Source organism: Diplotaxodon limnothrissa, linkage group LG3 (assembly GCF_057381915.1).
Source record: "Diplotaxodon limnothrissa isolate DT_005_m linkage group LG3, D_limnothrissa_male_GT1.1, whole genome shotgun sequence".
Taxonomy (NCBI): Eukaryota; Metazoa; Chordata; class Actinopteri; order Cichliformes; family Cichlidae; genus Diplotaxodon; species Diplotaxodon limnothrissa.
The window spans coordinates 27,970,379-27,990,148 of NC_140598.1; the positions used below are offsets into that span (position 1 = coordinate 27,970,379).

General features: G+C 39.2%; 1 protein-coding gene across 1 annotated transcript in view; it reads right to left on the reverse strand.

Annotated features, from left to right (window-relative positions):
- The window catches only part of LOC146635172 (neural cell adhesion molecule L1-like), a 640,298-nt gene that overhangs the window by 416,710 nt on the left and 203,818 nt on the right, over positions 1-19,770 (reverse strand). The window contains exons 4-5 of the mRNA XM_085350050.1: positions 14,743-14,770; positions 7,961-8,294 (exon numbers count right to left, since the gene is read on the reverse strand). Coding sequence (XP_085206176.1) covers positions 7,961-8,294; positions 14,743-14,770 — 362 coding nt within the window. The remainder of the gene's footprint in view (positions 1-7,960; positions 8,295-14,742; positions 14,771-19,770) is intronic.

Below are 19,770 nucleotides of genomic sequence, written 5' to 3' on the forward strand. Positions count from 1 at the left end.
GATAGTTGTAACGTGGGTCAGTTGTAACACTTTCAATTTCTCCAATCAGGGCTAAGTTTCAAATGATGTGACTCATCCTGTGCATGCCCAATTCAGTTCTGCTATCACATGTGAAAAATCAGCACATTTTGTCAAACACAGACAATTTAACATGAAAAAAAGTAATTTGTATGCCAAAAAGTAAGTTTATCTACTTTATTTCAATTTCTAATAGCATTATCTGCTTTGCAGTTAAACTCATCAAACTTAAATTATGTTATTTGTATGTCTATGGGGATATATTCTGTGTAGGTCTTTAGTGCTAATGTTTTAGCCGTTGGCTGTAATGTTAGCTAGTTCATGGCTATAGGAGTCTGGGTCAGTTGTAACAGCAACAGTCTGGGTTAGTTGTAACAATAATGCAGATGTTACAACTTACCACACTATTACTTTAACTTATATTAAACAAGTTTGTGAACGACATCAGCAGAGAGAGGTTCACTGGTCGCTTTTGTATATGCGGTTAATGCCATTGGCAACACAATTCCTCCACTGTTTGTGTTCCCACACATACATTATGCAGACCACTGTGTCAGAGATGGACCAGTAGGAAGTACTGGTAGTGGAAATAAATCAGGATGGGTGCAAGAAACAGATTTCCTCATCTTTCTGAAGCACTTTGCAAACCACACCAAGGTAAGCCATGATAAAAAGTAATGGAATTGCGATGCTGGTGAACAACTACATTTTTTCAGCTTCATTGTTATGTTCAAAATTGGTGCAAGAGTTGTAGGTTATAATGCCCACTGAGCCAATGAGGCCAAACTCAAGGAAGACCAACCAAAATTAATGAAATATTCAGTTGCAGAAAATTCCATAATTTGTCTTTTTTGGGGGGTTGGAATATGTTCAAAAGCTAGATTTCTGCATTCTGTCACACATGCACACAGCTACATAAATGGATGTAAGTGCATTCATGTGTTGAATAAACAAAGATTACATGTTAATATTTTGTCAGTACCCTTATTTCATTGTGTTACATTTCACCCCAGGATATGTTACAACCCAGACTATGGGGTTAATTGTAACATTTCACTCTTTGTGTTTGAGGCCATACCATGCAATGAGTAATTGTGCTGCAGAGAAAATAGCTGCACTATTTAATAGCCGAGACATGTAAATACTTTGCATTACATTTTGAATCCACTACCTTAAACGAGCTCCAATTTACAGACAGAAATGTCAAAAATGTTACAACTATACCCGGTCTCCCCACCACGAATATGGATGGATGTTTTCCCTACTGTTTTATATTTATTTATATGACCAAAACTAGAACTACAGTGTGACAGTGGAATACCAAAGCTGACCTAAATTATCATATGTAACACAGAAATCTGCTGTATTGTTCTCAGTATTTTTCCACTGGTGATGCACAGGGAGTGACTCTGCAGCCAGTTTGAACCAGCTCACTGTGCACACACATTATGTTGTTGGTTCACACTGCTTTGTACGTCAGACTGCTCTGAATGTAAATGTGATGCAAATTCCTAACCTGCTGGTTAAGGAGTCGATTCCCAGGGTCTCATATTTCACAGTCAGTATTTAACTGGAAGGTTTATGTCTGAGTGAATCTGAAGTCATCTGAACGATATATATATATATATATATATATATATATATATATATATATATATATATATATATATATATATATATATATATATATATACACAGGGTGGGCTATTCATATGGATACACCATAATAAAATGGGAATGGTTGGTGATATTAAAGTCCTGTTTGTGGCACATTAGTATATGTGAGGGGGCAAACTCCTCAAGATGGGTGGTGACCATGGTGGCCATTTAGAAGTCGGCCATCTTGGATGCAACTTTTGTTTTTTCAATAGGAAGAGGGCCATGTGACACATCAAACTTATTGGTAATGTCACAAGAAAAACAATGGTGTGCTTGGTTTCAACGTAACTTTATTCTTTCATGACATACAGAAGTGGTGAAGGCGAAGCAGTCCTGAACTTCAGAGTCTTACTTACAGCTTACTGCTGTGATAAGTCTTTTAAATGACCAGCAGGAGGCGATCCATGATTGTATAGAAGTCAATGAAGATCCAGTGACCTCAGCACTGTCCTGGGGCCTGTTCTTCGTACCTCGCTAAGTAAGTTAGCTGGATTAGATTGTTGACGATTTCGCGTGATCTTGGATCGTTGGACTTGCTGTCATAGCAACAGAGCCGTAAGCGTAAACCTGCTCGGGAGCAGGTTTACTTTATGTAAACAGGATTAGATCGCGGCCACACAGGTATGTCCGCTTCATTTATACGAAAGCAACAGCGATATTCCACCACTGTTTCACCATAAATAAATAACATCAAGTTAACTAAAGATAATGCAGCACTTGATCCTTTTATTGATTTCACACAGATACATACAGGTCATTTCCTAAAAAAGGGAAATGTACTATTAACATTCTATTACATGTATGTGATTATTACAGATGTAATTCATATTTCAGAGTAGTAATTGCAAATTAATTCGTGTAATCAAGATGGGAGACCACAGCTATAAAAGCGAAGGTGGATTTGGGAAGCCTGTCGCAGCCATGTCCTGTCCGTTTACGCGAGCAACCCATTGCGGAAGGTGCAAGATTGATAAGGAGAGTTTCCAGAATTCAGCGTATATTGTGGGATAGACAGGATCTTTTAGCTCAGCGCGACAGTGTGCTCATTGAGAGATATCGATCTTCCCGTGAGGGTATTATTCACTTAACCAACTTGTTGATGAGGGGGTGCAGGACCACCACCTGTCTTTTTTTTGCTCTGCCCTTTTCTTGGTTGCTGTTATGAAAAAACAAACAGAGTATTCCAGGGTCTCTTTCCAAGAGACGAAAAGCAATATAAGTGGTAAATATTACCATTCTGTGGAATATTCTTATATTTCACTTTTACTTGTTCCCATGTTCTAGTGGGTCCTGTTGTGGCTCTAATGTGAAAGGGGATATAATATAACATATTATAATATAATATAATGTAATATAATATTGGATAATATAGTGTGATATGAAATTACGAGTTTAATTTGTCAGCAACTTTCTGCCAGCCCTCTCTCCTTGCTTTTGCAGCCTTTGCAGTGTTCCCTTGCGTTCTGATTAAACTCTGAAACTCCTGAAATCCCTCACTCAAGAGTTCTTGCTCTGCTGCCGAAAAATACCGAACGCGCTCCGTCGACATTTTCGCCGACCAATCAGAGGGTTGCCGATCAATGTTTCTACTATCGATGCGTAGCCCCTTTTACGGCACCCAGTGATCTCACATTACTTCATCCAGCTGTACTAATCGTCAACAGCAGGTGTGTTCGGAGAACCGGATTAGCGAGCTCACGGTTAGCGCGATGATTTGGTCTTGGATGTAGTAAGCGACGTACGAAGAACGGGCCCCTGGGCCCTGTTTCAGGAAGCCGGTTTAGTGGAAAAACTGAGTAAGTATACCCTGAGTTAACGAAAACTCTGGGTTTTCGGTTTCACAAAGCGAGTTCAGATGAAGCCTCAGTGAGTTACTATGACGACACACTCCGTGAAGCTAACCTGCCCCCTAGCAGGTTTACTACAACTAACCCTGACTGTCTCCGCCCCTTTGTCGGAAACCTGACAGTAGGAAGTGTCAGACATGGCGTGCCTCTTCCTTGAAGAGCCAGTAGATCGTGAAGCCCAAATTCTCCGCAGAGCTCTCCGCCGGGAGAGTGATCAGAGCGCGTTTGGACATTTTATCATTTCCTGATGATTTTCTGTGCGAACGTTACCGTTTTTCAGCACAATCTATAATTTATTTGAATAACATCCTCAGGCCATATATTACGCATGTGACACATCGTGGACATTCTCTCAGTTCTGTACATATTATTTGTATTGCATTTCGGTTTTTTGCAAACGGGAGCTTTCTGTATAATATTGGTGACGCTGAGCACGTTTCCAAGGCTACCGTCTGTCGGGCAGTCAGGAATGTTACAGTTGCACTGAAACGTCTCCTGTACTCGTCTGTGGTGTTCCCCGGTCATAGACCCACAAGATTTATCAAAGAGGGATGCCACAAAATTGCAGGTATCAGGATGAACAAAACTTAATTCATGATGTGGTGATACTTGGACTACTACTTAAATTTTACATTTATTTTCACGGTTCCCAGGCGTGATTGGCTGTACAGATGGCACTCACATTCCAATCATTGCTCCTTTAGTAAATGAAGGAGACTATGTGAACAGGAAGTCTTTCCACAGCATTAATGTACAGGTACATAGTTCCCTGTAGCATTTCAAACTAACAAATTATTTCATTATAGTAATGGATGCTAATTTGTGTTCTCTGCACTGTGAAGATCATATGTGATGCTGCCAACATTATCACAAATGTGGAAGCCAAGTGGCCAGGCTCTGTCCATGACTCACAAATATTCCGTGAATGTACACTGAGCACAAAATTTGGACATGGTGAGTTGAGAATACTTTAAAATATATAAAGACCAATTGCTTCAGGGACATTTGAACTGAAGTGTATCCTTCTGTCTTAGGAGAGTTCACTGGCTACTTGCTTGGTGATAGGGGGTATCCATGTTTACCCTATTTGCTTACCCCTTACCCTGACCCTGAACCGGGCCCACAGCAGCGATATAATCTGGCTAATTGCAGGACAAGAGCCAGAATTGAAATGACTATCGGAATGCTTAAGGCCCGGTTCCAGTGCCTGCAAAGACTCAGGGTCACCCCAGAAAGGGCATGTGACATTATTGTGGCATGTGTGATTCTTCACAACATTGCCACAATTAGAGGAGAACACTGTCCTTCTGAACCAAACATCAGCAGTGATCCAAACCATGAACATCCTGACCCTCCCACGGACATACAAGATGGAAGCGCAGTCAGAGACACCATATGTCACAATCATTTCTTTTGACCCATCACCTCAACATGTTGAAAGAGGAATAAACAGATTTTTTGTTCAACTGGCTTTATTGGTCGCCTGTGTTTCCTGTACACAAAGTATTAAAAGATGTAAACCTCACAAAGTGTCTCTGTTGCTTCCTCCTCTGTAACAGCTGTCAATGTTTCTTCATTATTTTCCTGTAGTAAAGAAATAAACAACATTGCTGTTCTACTGTACACTCATATAATCTGTGGAGTATTACTCACAACTGCATGTTGGTCTGGCTCAACAGGAGGCTGCACCAGATGCAGTACACCATCACCATCAACTGATAGAATATGAGGTTTATACAGGTCACTTATAACTTACAAGGGACCAAATGGCAATTAACAAACATACCAATCACCTTACACTTCATTGTCATTATGCTCTCAAAGACAACCAAGACTGAGGGAAGGCAAAATCAGTAGGAAAATAACTTGACTACAAAATAATCCATTATGGTAAAGAGTTTATCAAATGAATGAGTAGCACTGCGAAGGTGACTGTGAAGAAAGGATGTATGCACATCATGTATTATTTTGAATTTACCCCCTATGTAGGCACTTGTGTCTTGCGGGGTTATTGACTCAGAGGATGTCCCCGCAGAGATGCCTTCGGCCACAGGGCGCCCACTGTTTTGGCTGAGGGCCAACTGCTCAGCCTCTGTGAGTGGTGGTGGTGGAGGACCCCCACCTGTTTTTCGGGCCTCCGCTTTTTTTCTGTTGGCTATAACGGGCCACATTTGAGCATACAGAGTAAGCAAATATGTACTTGTAATGTGCTCAGATAATTTCAATAAGTGCTTACAGAAAGGAAATTAATGTAGCCTCTAACTGCAATTGATTTACATGGGACAAACAGACCAAGCACTATGGCTCATAATACAATTACACCTTACCTGTTTGGACTATATTTTTATATTTCATTTTTACTTGCTGCCAGGCACGTTTGGGGCCTGTTGGGTTGCACCTGCGCTCACATCACATCACAAAATAAAATGTATAAAATAAAAAATAAAATAAAATATAATAAAATAACGTGTTAAATGGGTGGAAATCCCTAGATCAATGTTTATATTAACACTCACGCATTGACTCTGTCGGCTATGTTTTGCCATGCATGCTCCCTTTGTTTTGCAGCTGTGGCTGTGTTACTTTTTTCTGCAGAATTTGCATGTTATCGGCATATGCTGCCATCAGAATTTCGGCCTCAAGCGCTGTGAAATACATTGACCGCGCCTTCTTTCCCTCCGTCTCCATGGTGACTCGCTTAATCTGTGCTCCGCTTATCAGGGCTTTATGTATCCTCGTCCGCGCGCTTAACTTGGGGTTAAAGCAACTCCGCGTTGACTGAACTAATTGTTATCAGCCTTTCTGAAACCGAATATTCCGAGTTGGACAGTTCGGGGTTACTCAACCCTGCGTATCGTTTTTCACTCTGAGTTTTCTAAACCGGCTTCCTGAAACAGGGCCCTGGTGACTTTATGAGCAGGTGGATACAGTGGATGAGTCATTAAACACAGGACATGCAAGAAAGGCAAAGAGTTAACCACTTCAGTCCTACACTGTATTTATCTTTGTAATGTTTATTTATTTATTTCTTTATATGGTTGCATCTGTGACCTCAGCTAACATTTTCCTCGTAACTTTATGGGCTAGCTTGTGATGATAAACAAATGTAGAAAAAATAATCATGTTAAAAACAGGAACTGAAGCATGACTAACCATCTAAATATTATAAAACTGTTTAACTGTTCTATTTAGAAAACTGCAGAAAACACTGTTCTGAATGTTTCTATACTTCATATGAAACTGTCACAAAGTGTTTGTTATGACCTCAGTACATGTGGAACAAATGTGTGTCCAGTAAAAGATGAGTCCACAATCAATCAGAGAATCAATCAACAATATTTTGGGTTTAAAGATTTAGATTACAAAGCTTACTTTTTGATTAAATCTGCATCAACCTTATCACTGAACCTTATCATCCATCCATCCAAAGAATCCAAGAATGGAAGCATTAACAAAGACAGCACCAACACACATTTCTTGTCATTTCCTGCAGGGTGGCTGTAGCTCAGGTGGCAGAGCAGGTCAGCCACAAATCAGAAGGTCAGTGGTTCGATCCCAGGGTACCTCCAGTGTTCGGCAGCCTCGCCTCTGTCAGTGAGCCCTGTGGCTACAATGTAGCTTGACAGTGTGAGAATGAATGAATGTACTGTAAAGGGCTTTCGGGTCTTTAGGGACTAAGTAAAGTGCTATACAAATGCAGGCCATTTACCATTTCTTAGGTTGTCCAACTGTTCATGAAGCTGTGGTTGTTTCTCACTAACTTAATTTTTAAATCCAAAACATCAACATACAGAATAGCAATAATAAATACTAATTTTATTTAATAATTTAAAAAGATTCTACAAGATGGGTCCAGATAAAACAATACAGTCAGAGTTGGACATAGCTGAGTGTCTACTACAGTTGAGTAGTTCATTCTCAACTGTCAGAGTGACACCAGGGATCCTTGTGGAGTGTTGGTGACTGTTGTTTGCTTCCAGGTAATTTCTGTCTCTGTGTTCATCAGCAGGAGATTCAGAGTTCAGAAATCTCTCAGACATTTCAATCTGTGGTTCAGCATGAGTATGGCGTGAATCACATTGTTTGTTTTTTGTGAAGATCAAAAAACCAACAACAGCAGCAACAAGAAGCACAGCAGAAACTGACAGACCAACAATCAGTCCAACAGATCCATCCTCTGTGTGTCCTCCTGGCTGACCTGCAGGTGAGAAACAGGTGTGAGGTGTCAGCTGTCAGGTAGGTGATGAGTGAAGAACAGAACAGAATCCATTTCCTCTTCAAACTGCTGTCAGACATTATCTACTGCACTCTGATCACATCACTCAGACCAGCTGCTTTCTACAAAGTCTCATCAACAACATCTTTAGAAACAAACATCAACAACCAGGAAGCAGCTTCACCTCTGATCACACACACACTCAACTCTACTCACTCACCTGGAGGATCAACAACACTCAGTGTGATGCTGCAGATAAGATCCAACGATTGTGTTTCCTCCATGAAGACACGACACTCGTATGTTCCATTATCAGCACTCGTCACATTCTTCAGGATTATAGACACATTTCCATCCTTCATCTGTCTGTCTTGCAGATCCACCCGGTTCACAAAAGATTGATGCTGGTCATCTGGGTTGGGGTTCATTTTTTTAAGCACTAAGACATATTTATCTCCCAGGTCAGCTCTGCTCCACTCTACAATGTCATTGTTGTTGTTTGGAGCTTGACATGGTAGAACTACATCCTGTCCAGACTCAGTTGTGATGTTTTTCTGGACTAAAGAGGAAACAACACAGAGCAGAGACGTTAAAGGTCAAAGGTCAGCTTCTAAAGTTAAATAACTGTATGATGTTTGCTGACCAAAATAACCCTGATTATGATTTCAGCTGCTCAACGCTCGACTTTTGTTTAAATAAGTTTAGGCTAAACTGTTAGTTTTTGCTATTTTTATTGCCTAAACCAGCTGTTATCATTGGATTGTTGTTGATATTGAAATATTTCTAACTGATAAAACCCCTAGTTGTTCTTTACTATATCAAAGATGCGTAAAAAAAAAACCGAAAAAAAAAAACCGAAGCAACAAATTGCAAGAAGCTTTACAGGGAGAATTTATGTCCCATAATATAAAAGTGTTATTTGTGAGGTAGAGGAGATGAATGACATTAGCGTGTTATTTTAATTAACACTGTTGAGGTCGACTGTCACCACTCTCCCTTACATACCCGCCCTCCCCACAATTTTAAGATTCCCTATCCTTTTTTCATTTTTCTTCATTCATTCTTCATTTTTTTCGGCTTTGTAGTCGATGTCTGTAAGAGATAAATCAGGTTTGAACAGGCTCTGCAGTAGAGCTGTTTTTCTTCCATTTCGCTATGTTGCTCAAATGTCGGTGTGTGAAAGAGTGTCGAGCTCGCCTTACGGACGTAAAGCACGCCCATGAGGAGTGAGCTGTAAGTGGAGCTTTTCTGGCAGCGAGCAAATCAGGCGCGGTGCCGCCTCCGAAGCTGTGCAACGTGATCATGATATCGGTTTCAGAAATACAGAAAAGTGACAAACATTTCTCCGGGTGTGTTTTTCGAAGGCTGAATACTGAGCAGATAGTCGTCTTCCACTGCGTTTTTCTCGTCTCTGGTGTAGACAGAAGGAAGTTTTGCTACAGCTTGTGACGGTAAGAAACAGTAAGAGACTCACACATATTCTCTTGACTGTTTGTGAGCCTCTTATACGCACTTGTTTTATTTTATACATTTTTTAAAGATATGATTTTTAAACTGTAGTTTCCTTTCAAACAGTTTCCACACCGAGTTTGCTCGGTTCTCTTTGTTTACCATTTTATTTAGGAATGATTTTCAACATTATTTTAGACATACTTGGCCGTTTGTGAGCTCACACCACGAACATAAACAGGATTTTGGTTTTTGTTTTCGCTCCATTGTTGTCTTGAGAGAACTTTAAATTTCTATATTTTTGGACACTTTCTCACGTTTTTTGTGTTTGTGGACACAGCGTTGCGAGGCTTCTTTTGCGTTGAATTTGATAATCTCAAAAGGTTTAGTTACAGAATGAATGTGAGAACAGGGCGTGTGTTGGTGTAAAGGGTAACAAGAAGCATTCAAACACTGGTAAACCCTGGCACGCAAACACGCACTAATGGCTTCTTTGAAAACCAGTTTGACGATGTCTCCGTTTGAAAGGCTTGCCTGAATGTCAGCTCACCTTTAGCTGTTTTATAGTCTAAGCGGAATAAAGTCCAAGAACATCTGACAGGCACACCTAGTTTCATCGAAACTACTTTGTAGACGACTCACTTTTGTAAGGAGTGCCTGATAAATCACTTTGAATGGAATCAAGTCCAAGAAAAGGAAGGATGATATTTTTTTAATCAGTTTTTTGTTGTCAGTTTTAGTGTGATTTTAAATCGTGCTTTCGTGGCTCACTTTAGAGACATAAGCACGAATTCAACCTTCTTTTCTTTTTTTCTTTTTTTTGCTCCTTTCTTTCTCCTCCTTTTGTTGTGGCTAAATATATAATTTGAATAAAGCCCAAGAAAAGGACACATTTTAAGGTATTGTGTGATTTAATGTTCATTTTCTGTGATAATAATTATTAGCACAGTTATCCTCTGTGCCATTTGTAATTTTTAAAACAGAATAGCTGTCCGTAAATTTAAATGTTGAGCTTACCCTCTGCAGAAATCTCAGCCCAGCAACCCATGAGAGACCAGAAGAGAATCATTGCGGTCATTTTTCTCGAGAGGAAACTAAATCGAGGAGCAACACAGCTCATTACTCTACTAACTACTAACTACTAATGATCATGGCGTAACACCTTACGCCATGATGATTTGGGCAGTGAGGTACTTTGTCCCCACCCACAAAATTGCAGAACGTCACAGAACGTCTTGTTGGAAAGGACACACATCAGGAAAAACACTTAAACCTCTGAAATGATTATGACCCACTTTTTTTGTTTTTTTGTTTTTTTTTTTTTTTTCATTGTAAAGCGATGAGTAACTATTTAAACAGAATGAAACCTGCACCTCAGCTGCTGAAAAATTCCAGCTTTGAATTTGAAATGTGGAAGCAAAGTTTCTGCTCTCATGTTGGCTCTGTTTTGTGTCTTGCAGAAACGGATCAGAAGATTCTGGCACCACTTCAGCTCCTTCCACGATTCACAGAGCCAAGCAAAAGATCTAATGATGGTGATGATGATCCTGATGAAGGCCACAAACCTAAATGTGTCACTCAAGCAGTAAAGTTTCTAAATCATTCAAATTATTGCTTCAGGACTCTGTGTGTTGATTTCAATGACAGCTTATTTATTAATAAGTAATTATTAATATTATTGCTAAACAACTCCAAATTTAAGAAAGAGGTAAGTTTAGTTTTACAGAAGAGAGAGAGAGCAGTCTCTCTGTCAGGTGAATATCTACAAATATACTAACAAATTAAATCTGCATCTGACTATGACAGTCAGCAATGCAGCTCGATTTGAAAACATTAATATGAAAATAAAAGAATGAATGAATGATTGCCTGTCTGAACTTTTAATGTGACTCTTTCCTTCCTTGTTTAAAATGTCTGAATGATCAGTCATTATTGCTTTTTGTGAAACCTCAACACAGAAAAAGAATAAAAACTAAATTATGTGAAATTCATCACTTTATTGCTCTAAGTCTCTTTTTTTGTCTTTCTTTAGTACAGTTTTTTTTCTTTAGTACATTGATTGCTTTATTTTTTGTAATGTGAGGGTGTGTATTACAAAAACAAAGTATCCAACCACTGACAAACGGACACACCATGCAGTTATTTGGAAAATAGTTCCTGGATGTGTCAGTCTCCATGGAGCACCTGAATGGGAACTCACATTCACCTGTCTGAAAGTGGAAAACATCTAAGAAAAGGGAACTTTCTAGAATATAATACATAATGTTTCAACGAGTTAATGTTGTAATTTTGATGTACTTGGTGCATTTTTTTTCTAATATTGTCACTAATAAAATATCAATATAATTTAAGATGTTTTAAATGAAGTGAAACTGCTGCCAGCCTTTGAATTTACCCAGCCATTCAGTGTGTTCTCCCTGTGTCTCTGTGGACGGTCTCTGGCAACAAAGTTTCTTCCCAAAGTCCAAACACAGACATGTTAGTTGCTGCAGGTGCTAATGGTCTGTTGGTCCTGCATCAGACTGGTGACCTGTCCAGGGTCTGGGCTCCTGTCAGTCAACTCTCTGGGTTTATTAAATAGTGAAAGGGCAGAATAAACGTTAGAATCAAAAACATTCAGAGCTGAAGAGCCTGTTTTATTCAGAAATCTGTTGTCCAGATAAAGTAATTGATCATCAAGTTCAAGAGTCTCTTCCGTCATGTTTTTAAGTCTTTCAAAGCAAAAAGCCAATAACAAAAATAAAAATAAAATCATGAGATAAAAGGGGTTTCATGAAGAATCAAATGAAGAGTGTTGTGTTACACATTGCTCTTTAACAAGGTGACACTGGAGTCTGTTTATGTGGGTCTACTCTTATTAACTATTCCAGAAGATAGATACGGTCATCTTTGTTATCTCAGCTGATTTTCAATTGTAAATCCACACTTCTGCTAATACTTTCAAAAATAAAATAAAATAACCTTGATCTGTTGATTTTACTCTTACACTTCTGCTAATACTTTCAACTGTTGTAATTTATTGTGATAATTTAATCATCAAAAATAATCCAAAATAAGTACTGAAGAGGTTTACAGCTGACAGTCAAGAGAAACATGTGTAATTTGAGACTTAAACAGGAACCTTTTTACTTCCATAAAGGACATAGTTTTATTTCACTCATACCAAAAAAACCAAAAACCAAAAAAACAGTGAGCGGCACACAATGTCTCTAATGTCTGTCATCTGTCTCTCATCTGTAGGGTGGAACTCGCTCTGAGAAAGCACTCAGCCATAGTGACTGTGCGTGTTTTTGTTTTATCTGTCATCATCCCCAATCACAGCTCATGAGAAAAGTCTTGTTGTATAACTGTGTTTATGTACATTAGCATAATTTAGAAATACACTATTTGCCTGTTAAACATTATTTTAAGCAACTCTGAAGATAGGAAATAGTCCAACGAGGAGAGACTATGAATTAGTAAAGTGCAAAATTTGAGTAAGAAGGTATCTAATTTGGTGTAGAAGAAGAAGCACCCCCTCCAAAGAAAACAAAAACAAACAAAAAAAAATGTCTGGAGTTGAAGTTGTTTCTCATCACTGCTAATTGCTAATGTGAGACCTATGTTGGACTGTGTTTGTGAGAAATCAGCCAACAGAGATTCACTGTTCTGCCTAATACGTTGCAAAGTAGTCGTTATGCAGAGCTATCACATGTACACCTCTGTCCACTCAAGTGTCATTCATTCCTATTGGCTCGCCACAACGAGGTGCAGAAGACACCATGGACAAAAAGACACAAAACAAACTAAAGTGGGATTTATGTCTTGGAAGAGTTTTTCAGCCATGGTTTTAATATGAACTGTGTATAATTGGGAGTAGAGGATGCTACTTAGTGGGATGTGAGTGTGTTACTCTGTCAGAAGGATAAACTGAAGCTCTCACCCTAAACACAGACTGAGGGGCTCAGACCACAGAGGGAGCAGCTGGAAACAGACCAGGTGGAAGATCAACAGCATGCTTAACACCATAAGACAAAGGTGATGAGTTGTCCTTGTGAAAAGTAGATAGAAAAAACCCTTGAGAGATGAGGCCCTGTGGAATGTAGAGAAACATGAACCCACAGCTGGGGGTGTATAGGTGTGCACAGAACATAGTAAACATTGCAAACAATAGAGTCTGTTTGCAAGAAGTGTGAAATGTTCCCAGTGGCTCTCACGTGTCAGTCTGCTGTTTTCCTATAACTCAGAGTCACAAACTGCAACCACATAAGTAACAAATTCAACACAGATAAAGATTATATATTTAGTTATTCTCAGGAATGTTTCTGCAAAACAAAAGTGACTTAATGAGAGCAGAAGAGTCATGAAAGGAGAGGCCATATGAAACCATCGCACCATCAGAACAGACAGTCAGCATGACTAATGCGTGACACATCATCATGTGAATGAATGCTGCAGTCATAATGTATCTTACAGCAGAGCTTGATACTGTGTGATATGTTTTAAACAGTCAGCAGTTTGTTAAACTCACAGGAGAACTAAGTTAAACATGGTTTAACAAGGACAATGAACTGAGTGAGATAAAATGGCCCAAGTGGAGTGTGTGGTTTAGTAACACAGTCTGTCCACAGGTTGGGTGTTGTTATATTAGAGATTAACTTAACTTTTAACCAGCAAAGATTAAATAGCATCAAAAATCGAAGAGAAAACTGCTGTATGTAAGTGGAACTGAATAGAAAACACAAGTGTTTATTCTGCTTTTGAAGTTAAATGCACTTAAGTCAAATAAACATTTTGACCACGACTAATCAGACACTACAAATTGGGAGTAGAGGAGTCCGGTCAGGCAAATCTGTACCACATATTTTAGTAAAACATGAAAGATTTGAATTTCAAATTTGAGGAAAGTTTGTTCTCATGTCAACAAGTCTCTTCTTTGTGTTGTGTGGAGCTTCAGTGCCAAGATTACCTCAGAACAACAACAACAACAAAATTCTACTGGAGCTTTTTGCAGTTCATGGATAGTGTATTTATAAGTCACTGAGTGTGAAAAAAAAAAACTCACAGAGGAAACGAAAGTTAAGCAGTAAGTTTTGTTTTACAAGAAATGAGAGAGATGGCTCCACAGGCTCCACCCACAGCCTGCAGCAACTGTTGGTCACATGGAAAGTTTCCAACATTTATTCTCCTATTTTAATCCATAAAAAACATGTTAATGAAATATAACTCATTGTGCATTACCCAGATGGATTAAGCTTTGCTGCAGGTTTTACTCTGTTAAATACACAGAAAAAAAGTGCACAGGTTATAAAGTTGACGTCGCAGTGTGCTGAAGCAGACTGTATGAATTTGTGAAGAGTGGACCCAAAATGCGAACACAAAGGAACTTGATATTAAAAAAAGGTGAGCTGTTTAATAAGGCTGATGAAAAAGGTACAAAAACAAAAGGCAAATGCAGAATGGAAAGAAACTAACTAGAACTAAACTGGGAGACCCAAAACAGAAAGAACAAAACCCTGAACGTGATAAAAAACCTGAACATGGAAAATCCTGGCAACATATAGGCACGGAAACATGCCGAGGAACAACAGACAACCTGACACTGAACAAAGGAAGACAGAGGACATAAGTACACAGCAAGATAATGGGAGGATGGGGAACAGGTGGGAACACCAATCAGACCTGACGAGACAAGGGGAAGCAAAACTAGACACACTGCACACAGGACAGGGACTTTGACAATAAAACAGGATTGGCTGCAGATATGACAACATGAACTTGATAATATAAGGCACGCAAATATGAAATACCTAAAGGGTGAGGGAAACTTAAACACAGGACTTAAATATGAACCAAAAACACTAAAATAATCTAAAACTCAAAACACTGGGTCAACAGACTCAGGATCTTGACAGTTGCAACAATTGAGCTACTGGAGCTTTTTGCAGTTCATGGGATTTCATAGTTTATTTATAAGTCACCATGAGTATGAAAAAAAAAACTCACAGAGGAAACGAAAGTTAAGCAGTAAGTTTTGTTTTACAAGAAATGAGAGAGGTGGGGGGTTGGGCTCCACCTGACGCCTGCAGCAACTGTTGGTCACATGGAAAGTTTCCAACATTTATTCTCCTATTTTAATCCATAAAAAGGAATATTTTAATGAAATGTAACTCATTGTGCATTACTCAGATGGATTGCTGCAGGTTTTACTCTGTTAAATACACAGAAAAAGTGAACAAGTTATAAAGTTGTCTCTGGAGGTCAGTAATAAACACTATGAGCTGTACCTATAAACAGGACAGACATTTGTTTATGGATTTCTAACATTTATTCTGCTCTTTAAGCATATTTATCAAACCCTGAGTATTGACTGACAGGATGAATGTGTGAAGGTGATGAAAAGTAAAGAGCCACAAACAAAATCTGTCTTGACACACACACACACACACACACACACACACACACACACACACACAGTAATCTGAACTTGACTGGAATGCATTCAGCTGCTAGCTGGTAAGAAATCACACGTTCAGTGGTTTGTAAAATACACTGTTGAGTCTGATCAATTTAGTTAACTTCAACTATTTAGATCTAAGTCTCTACTTATGCTGCTCCCCTCTTGTCTTCTCTCTACACTGGGTATTTTTGTGTGTAGCTTCTTTTGATCATAAATCACTGTGAACAAGTATCCTCAAGAAAACACGTTTCACTTTCTGAGAGCTGTGAAGGTTTACAGCAGCTGTTTTTAAAGATGGGCTCTGCAGGCACAGACAAGAAGACTGAAGTCTGTTTTCTTCTTTATGTTCAGACCATGAATATGCACTGACCCAAGTGTATCAGAGTGGGGAAACTTTTAGTCTCTCTAACATAAATCCTCACAAAGATCAAGAAAAATCACTGGCTTTTAAGTATTTAATTTAATTTGAAGCCAATGCTTTAGAAGGAACTTGGCTCTGTTTTGTTCCTGCACTGCTTCATGACTCTGTGCCAAGTTAAACTGAAAGCACACACAAAAAAAGATATCCAAAACAATAAAAGAATCCAGGGGATTTCATTTGTTATTCAAATAGGTTATTATGAATTGGTGATTTAAGTCATTTGAAACCCTTTTAATGCCATAAAGATCACTGTGTGTGTCTGAGATGGACCAACAGAAGCTTCACTACTGATTTTCTCTTAATATGCAGATAGAAACAAATCAATTTTAACAAATTAGTTCATTACAAGATAAACAGCTGCTGGAGCTTTGGGAACCTCTATAGGTCAGAGCTCAGGAATGCCATTCATGTGGACTTCTGACATTTATGACGTGTGCACTGCTCTTAACAGACATCTATGCAGATGGCTTAGTATGAAAGGATCTGTGTTTCAGTCATACAAAATGCCGTTTATCCGGAAGCTTCTGGAGGTGGTTTATCAGAAATGACTCTAGGTGAAATCACATAAAGCTACCATCAAGTTTATGTCTTTGGACTCTTCCTCCTCTATAAGAAGAGATATACATGAGTAAAAACTGTGATCAATACAACTTTCATGCTTATCTCTGCGTGTAGAGTCTGGATGCGATCAGAGCTGCTTGGAGTGTTGTAATGATCATATTTCTTGATCTATGCATGTTTATAACCAGCTTATAGCGTTTAAAGAGGGGGCATTTAGTTGAACGGTAAGTATAGAATTTAACAAGCTTCTAAAATATGTTGAAATTATTTCACTTTTCATTCATTTTTCTAAAAACATAAACACTGATAAGTCAAGGACTTTGAGCACTTTTCACTTGTCTTCTCACTTCTCACTTGTTGTATGATCTGTGGGGCTCAGGCCTTAAATGCAGGACAGGTCTTTCTTTCTTGCATTACTTTAGACTGCCAGGTTGAAGATCATTTCCTCACAGAGCTTACAAGATGCACATGTGCATGACATTGTATTTATATTGTCCTTATTATAAGTCCTTTACTGATGCAGCAGTCTCAATTTTATTTATATAGCACCAAATCACAACAAAAGTCACCTCATAGCACAACGAGGAGGTCCTGAGTTCAATTCCACCATCAGGCCGGGGTCTTTCTGTCTGGAGTTTGCATGTTCTGCCCGTGTTTGCGTGGGTTCCCTCCAGTTACTCCGGCTTCCTCCCACCGTCCAAAGACATGCAACTTGTGGGGATAGGTTAATTAGATAATCCAAATTGCCACTAGGTGGGAATGTGTGAGTGAATGTGAGTGCAAATGGTTGTCTGTCCCTGTGTGTTAGCCCTGTGACAGACTGGCGACCCGTCCAGGGTGTACCCTGCCTCTCGCCCTATGACAGCTGACAGCTGCGACTCTGAAAAGGATAAGCGGAAGTGAATGGATGGATATACAACCATCTCTGGTTGATGTGATACGCTACTTTACTCACAGTTCAAAGAAAGAATACAATGAATGTAGATGGCTGCAAAGCAGCGTTGAGTTTTCACTGTAGTATGTGTGTCCTCCTGTCTGACCTGCAGGTGAGAAACAGGTGTGAGGTGTCAGCTGTCAGGTAGGTGATGAGTGAAGAACAGAACAGAATCCATTTCCTCTTCAAACTGCTGTCAGACATTATCTACTGCACTCTGATCACATCACTCAGACCAGCTGCTTTCTACAAAGTCTCATCAACAACATCTTTAGAACAAACATCAACAACCAGGAAGCAGTTTCACCGTTTGTGGCGTTTACGGTCCATAGAAGTATTGCTGCCGTGCTGTGCCATGCAGTGATGCAGCTGATCAGGGTGCTTTCCACGGTGCAGCTGGAGAACCTGCTGAGGATCTTGGCCATCATACCAGATTTCCTCAGCCTCCTCAGAAAATACAGCCCCTGTTGAGCCTTCTTGACCAGCTGTGTGGTGTTCAGTGTCCACGTGAGGTCCTCAGAGATGTAGACGACCAGGCCCTGGATAAACAGCAGCTGGTGAGTCCTCCTGTTCTTCGTCGTGTCCACTCTCATCTCCTTTGTCTTGTTAGTGTTGAGGGTGAGTTTGTTGTCCTCAAGAGGTTTCATGAATCTGGGATGTCTCTGTTTGTTGTTTTGTGATTGTGTGCTACTAGGATAAGACACTGATGGAATTAAATGCTTCACCATTTTTTTCCGCTTTGCTTTACACTGTTTTACAGTGCTGCTCTGCCCTCTGTTGGACATTGACTAACAATACAGCTGTTAGAAATCAGCTAAGAAACTTCTTCAGTAATAAATTTTATTCTAATCAATCAATGTTTATACGTTTTTAAACTGATATAACTTACGTTTTTATTGTAATGAAATATAATAAAGTGACAGAGTTCCTGTTTATGAGTTTTATATCGAAATCAATTAAAAACAAAAAAAAAACGACAGTTTGGACTTTTTTTTGAGTCTTTGAAAATGTATTTCTGTACATTTTTACACACCAAATTGGCATAACATTATGACCATCTGCCTACCTACCTACCTGTGTTGGTCCCCATTTTGCTGGCCAAACAGTCCATGTCCTGTTAATGCATGGACTCCTCTAGACCCCTGAATGTACTGTGGCATCTGCACCAAGATGTTAGCAAAAGTCCTGTAAGCCGTGAGGTGAGCCTCCATGGATCAGACATGTCTCTCCAGGACATCCCACAAGTGCTCAATCAGATTAGGATCTGGGGAATTTGGGAGCCAAGTCAACATCTCAAACTGGTTGTTGTGCTCCTCAACATGTTCCTAAACCATTTTTGCTGCAACAGTTCTTAGGTAGGTGGTAACATCCACATGGAGGGCAGGATCCAAGGTTTGCCAGCAGAACATTGTCCAAAGTGTCACATTCACATACTTCCTGTAGGACATCCTGGTGCCACATGTTCCACAGTTAAGCAACACATAACCAGGCATCCACTGCAGTGAACATATCTGAAAAGTAAGAAAGAAATTTAACATTTAAGGGTTGAGAGCTTGCATTTGTTTTTAGGTCCAGCTGTTAATTTACATCCGATGATCTCATTAAATGTGTCTGTTAGCAGTTCAGCAGATCGGGAGGTCAGATCAGAAGAGTGGAGATCAGTCTCCACTGGATCTCAAGCCTGGAACTGCTTCTGGGAGTCGGTAAACAGATAACTTTACCACTATTAAATTTCCCTTCCAGAGTCATAAATATTGTAAAATAAAGCAATTTTGTTTTTTTTACAATAATTTCATGATAATATTCTTAAATAATTTTCTGTTTACCTGTTGTTTACAGCATAGTTTGACACTGATAATAAGGGTAATGTGGTTTTGACAGTTTTCTAGTTGGTTTAAACTGGAAAGGATTTGTTACCAAATGTCATGATCGTTTAGACAATGTGATTGGTCATTTTGGTGAGTTACAAAACTAACCAAGAAATTAGTTTGTTATTGTTACTGGAAGTGGACGAAGACCCTCCTACTCCACCTCATATACAAGGGAATGCAATGAGTCCACAGGTTATGAAGACAACTAATTTCCTCACAGGAAGAAACATGTTCATAACTAAAAAAATAAAATATTTTATTGAACAATGACTTTAAAACAACACATTAAAGCACTTTATTGAGGTCAAACAAGCAATAATGGGTGTTGTACAGGATCATTATGATACAGGGTCTA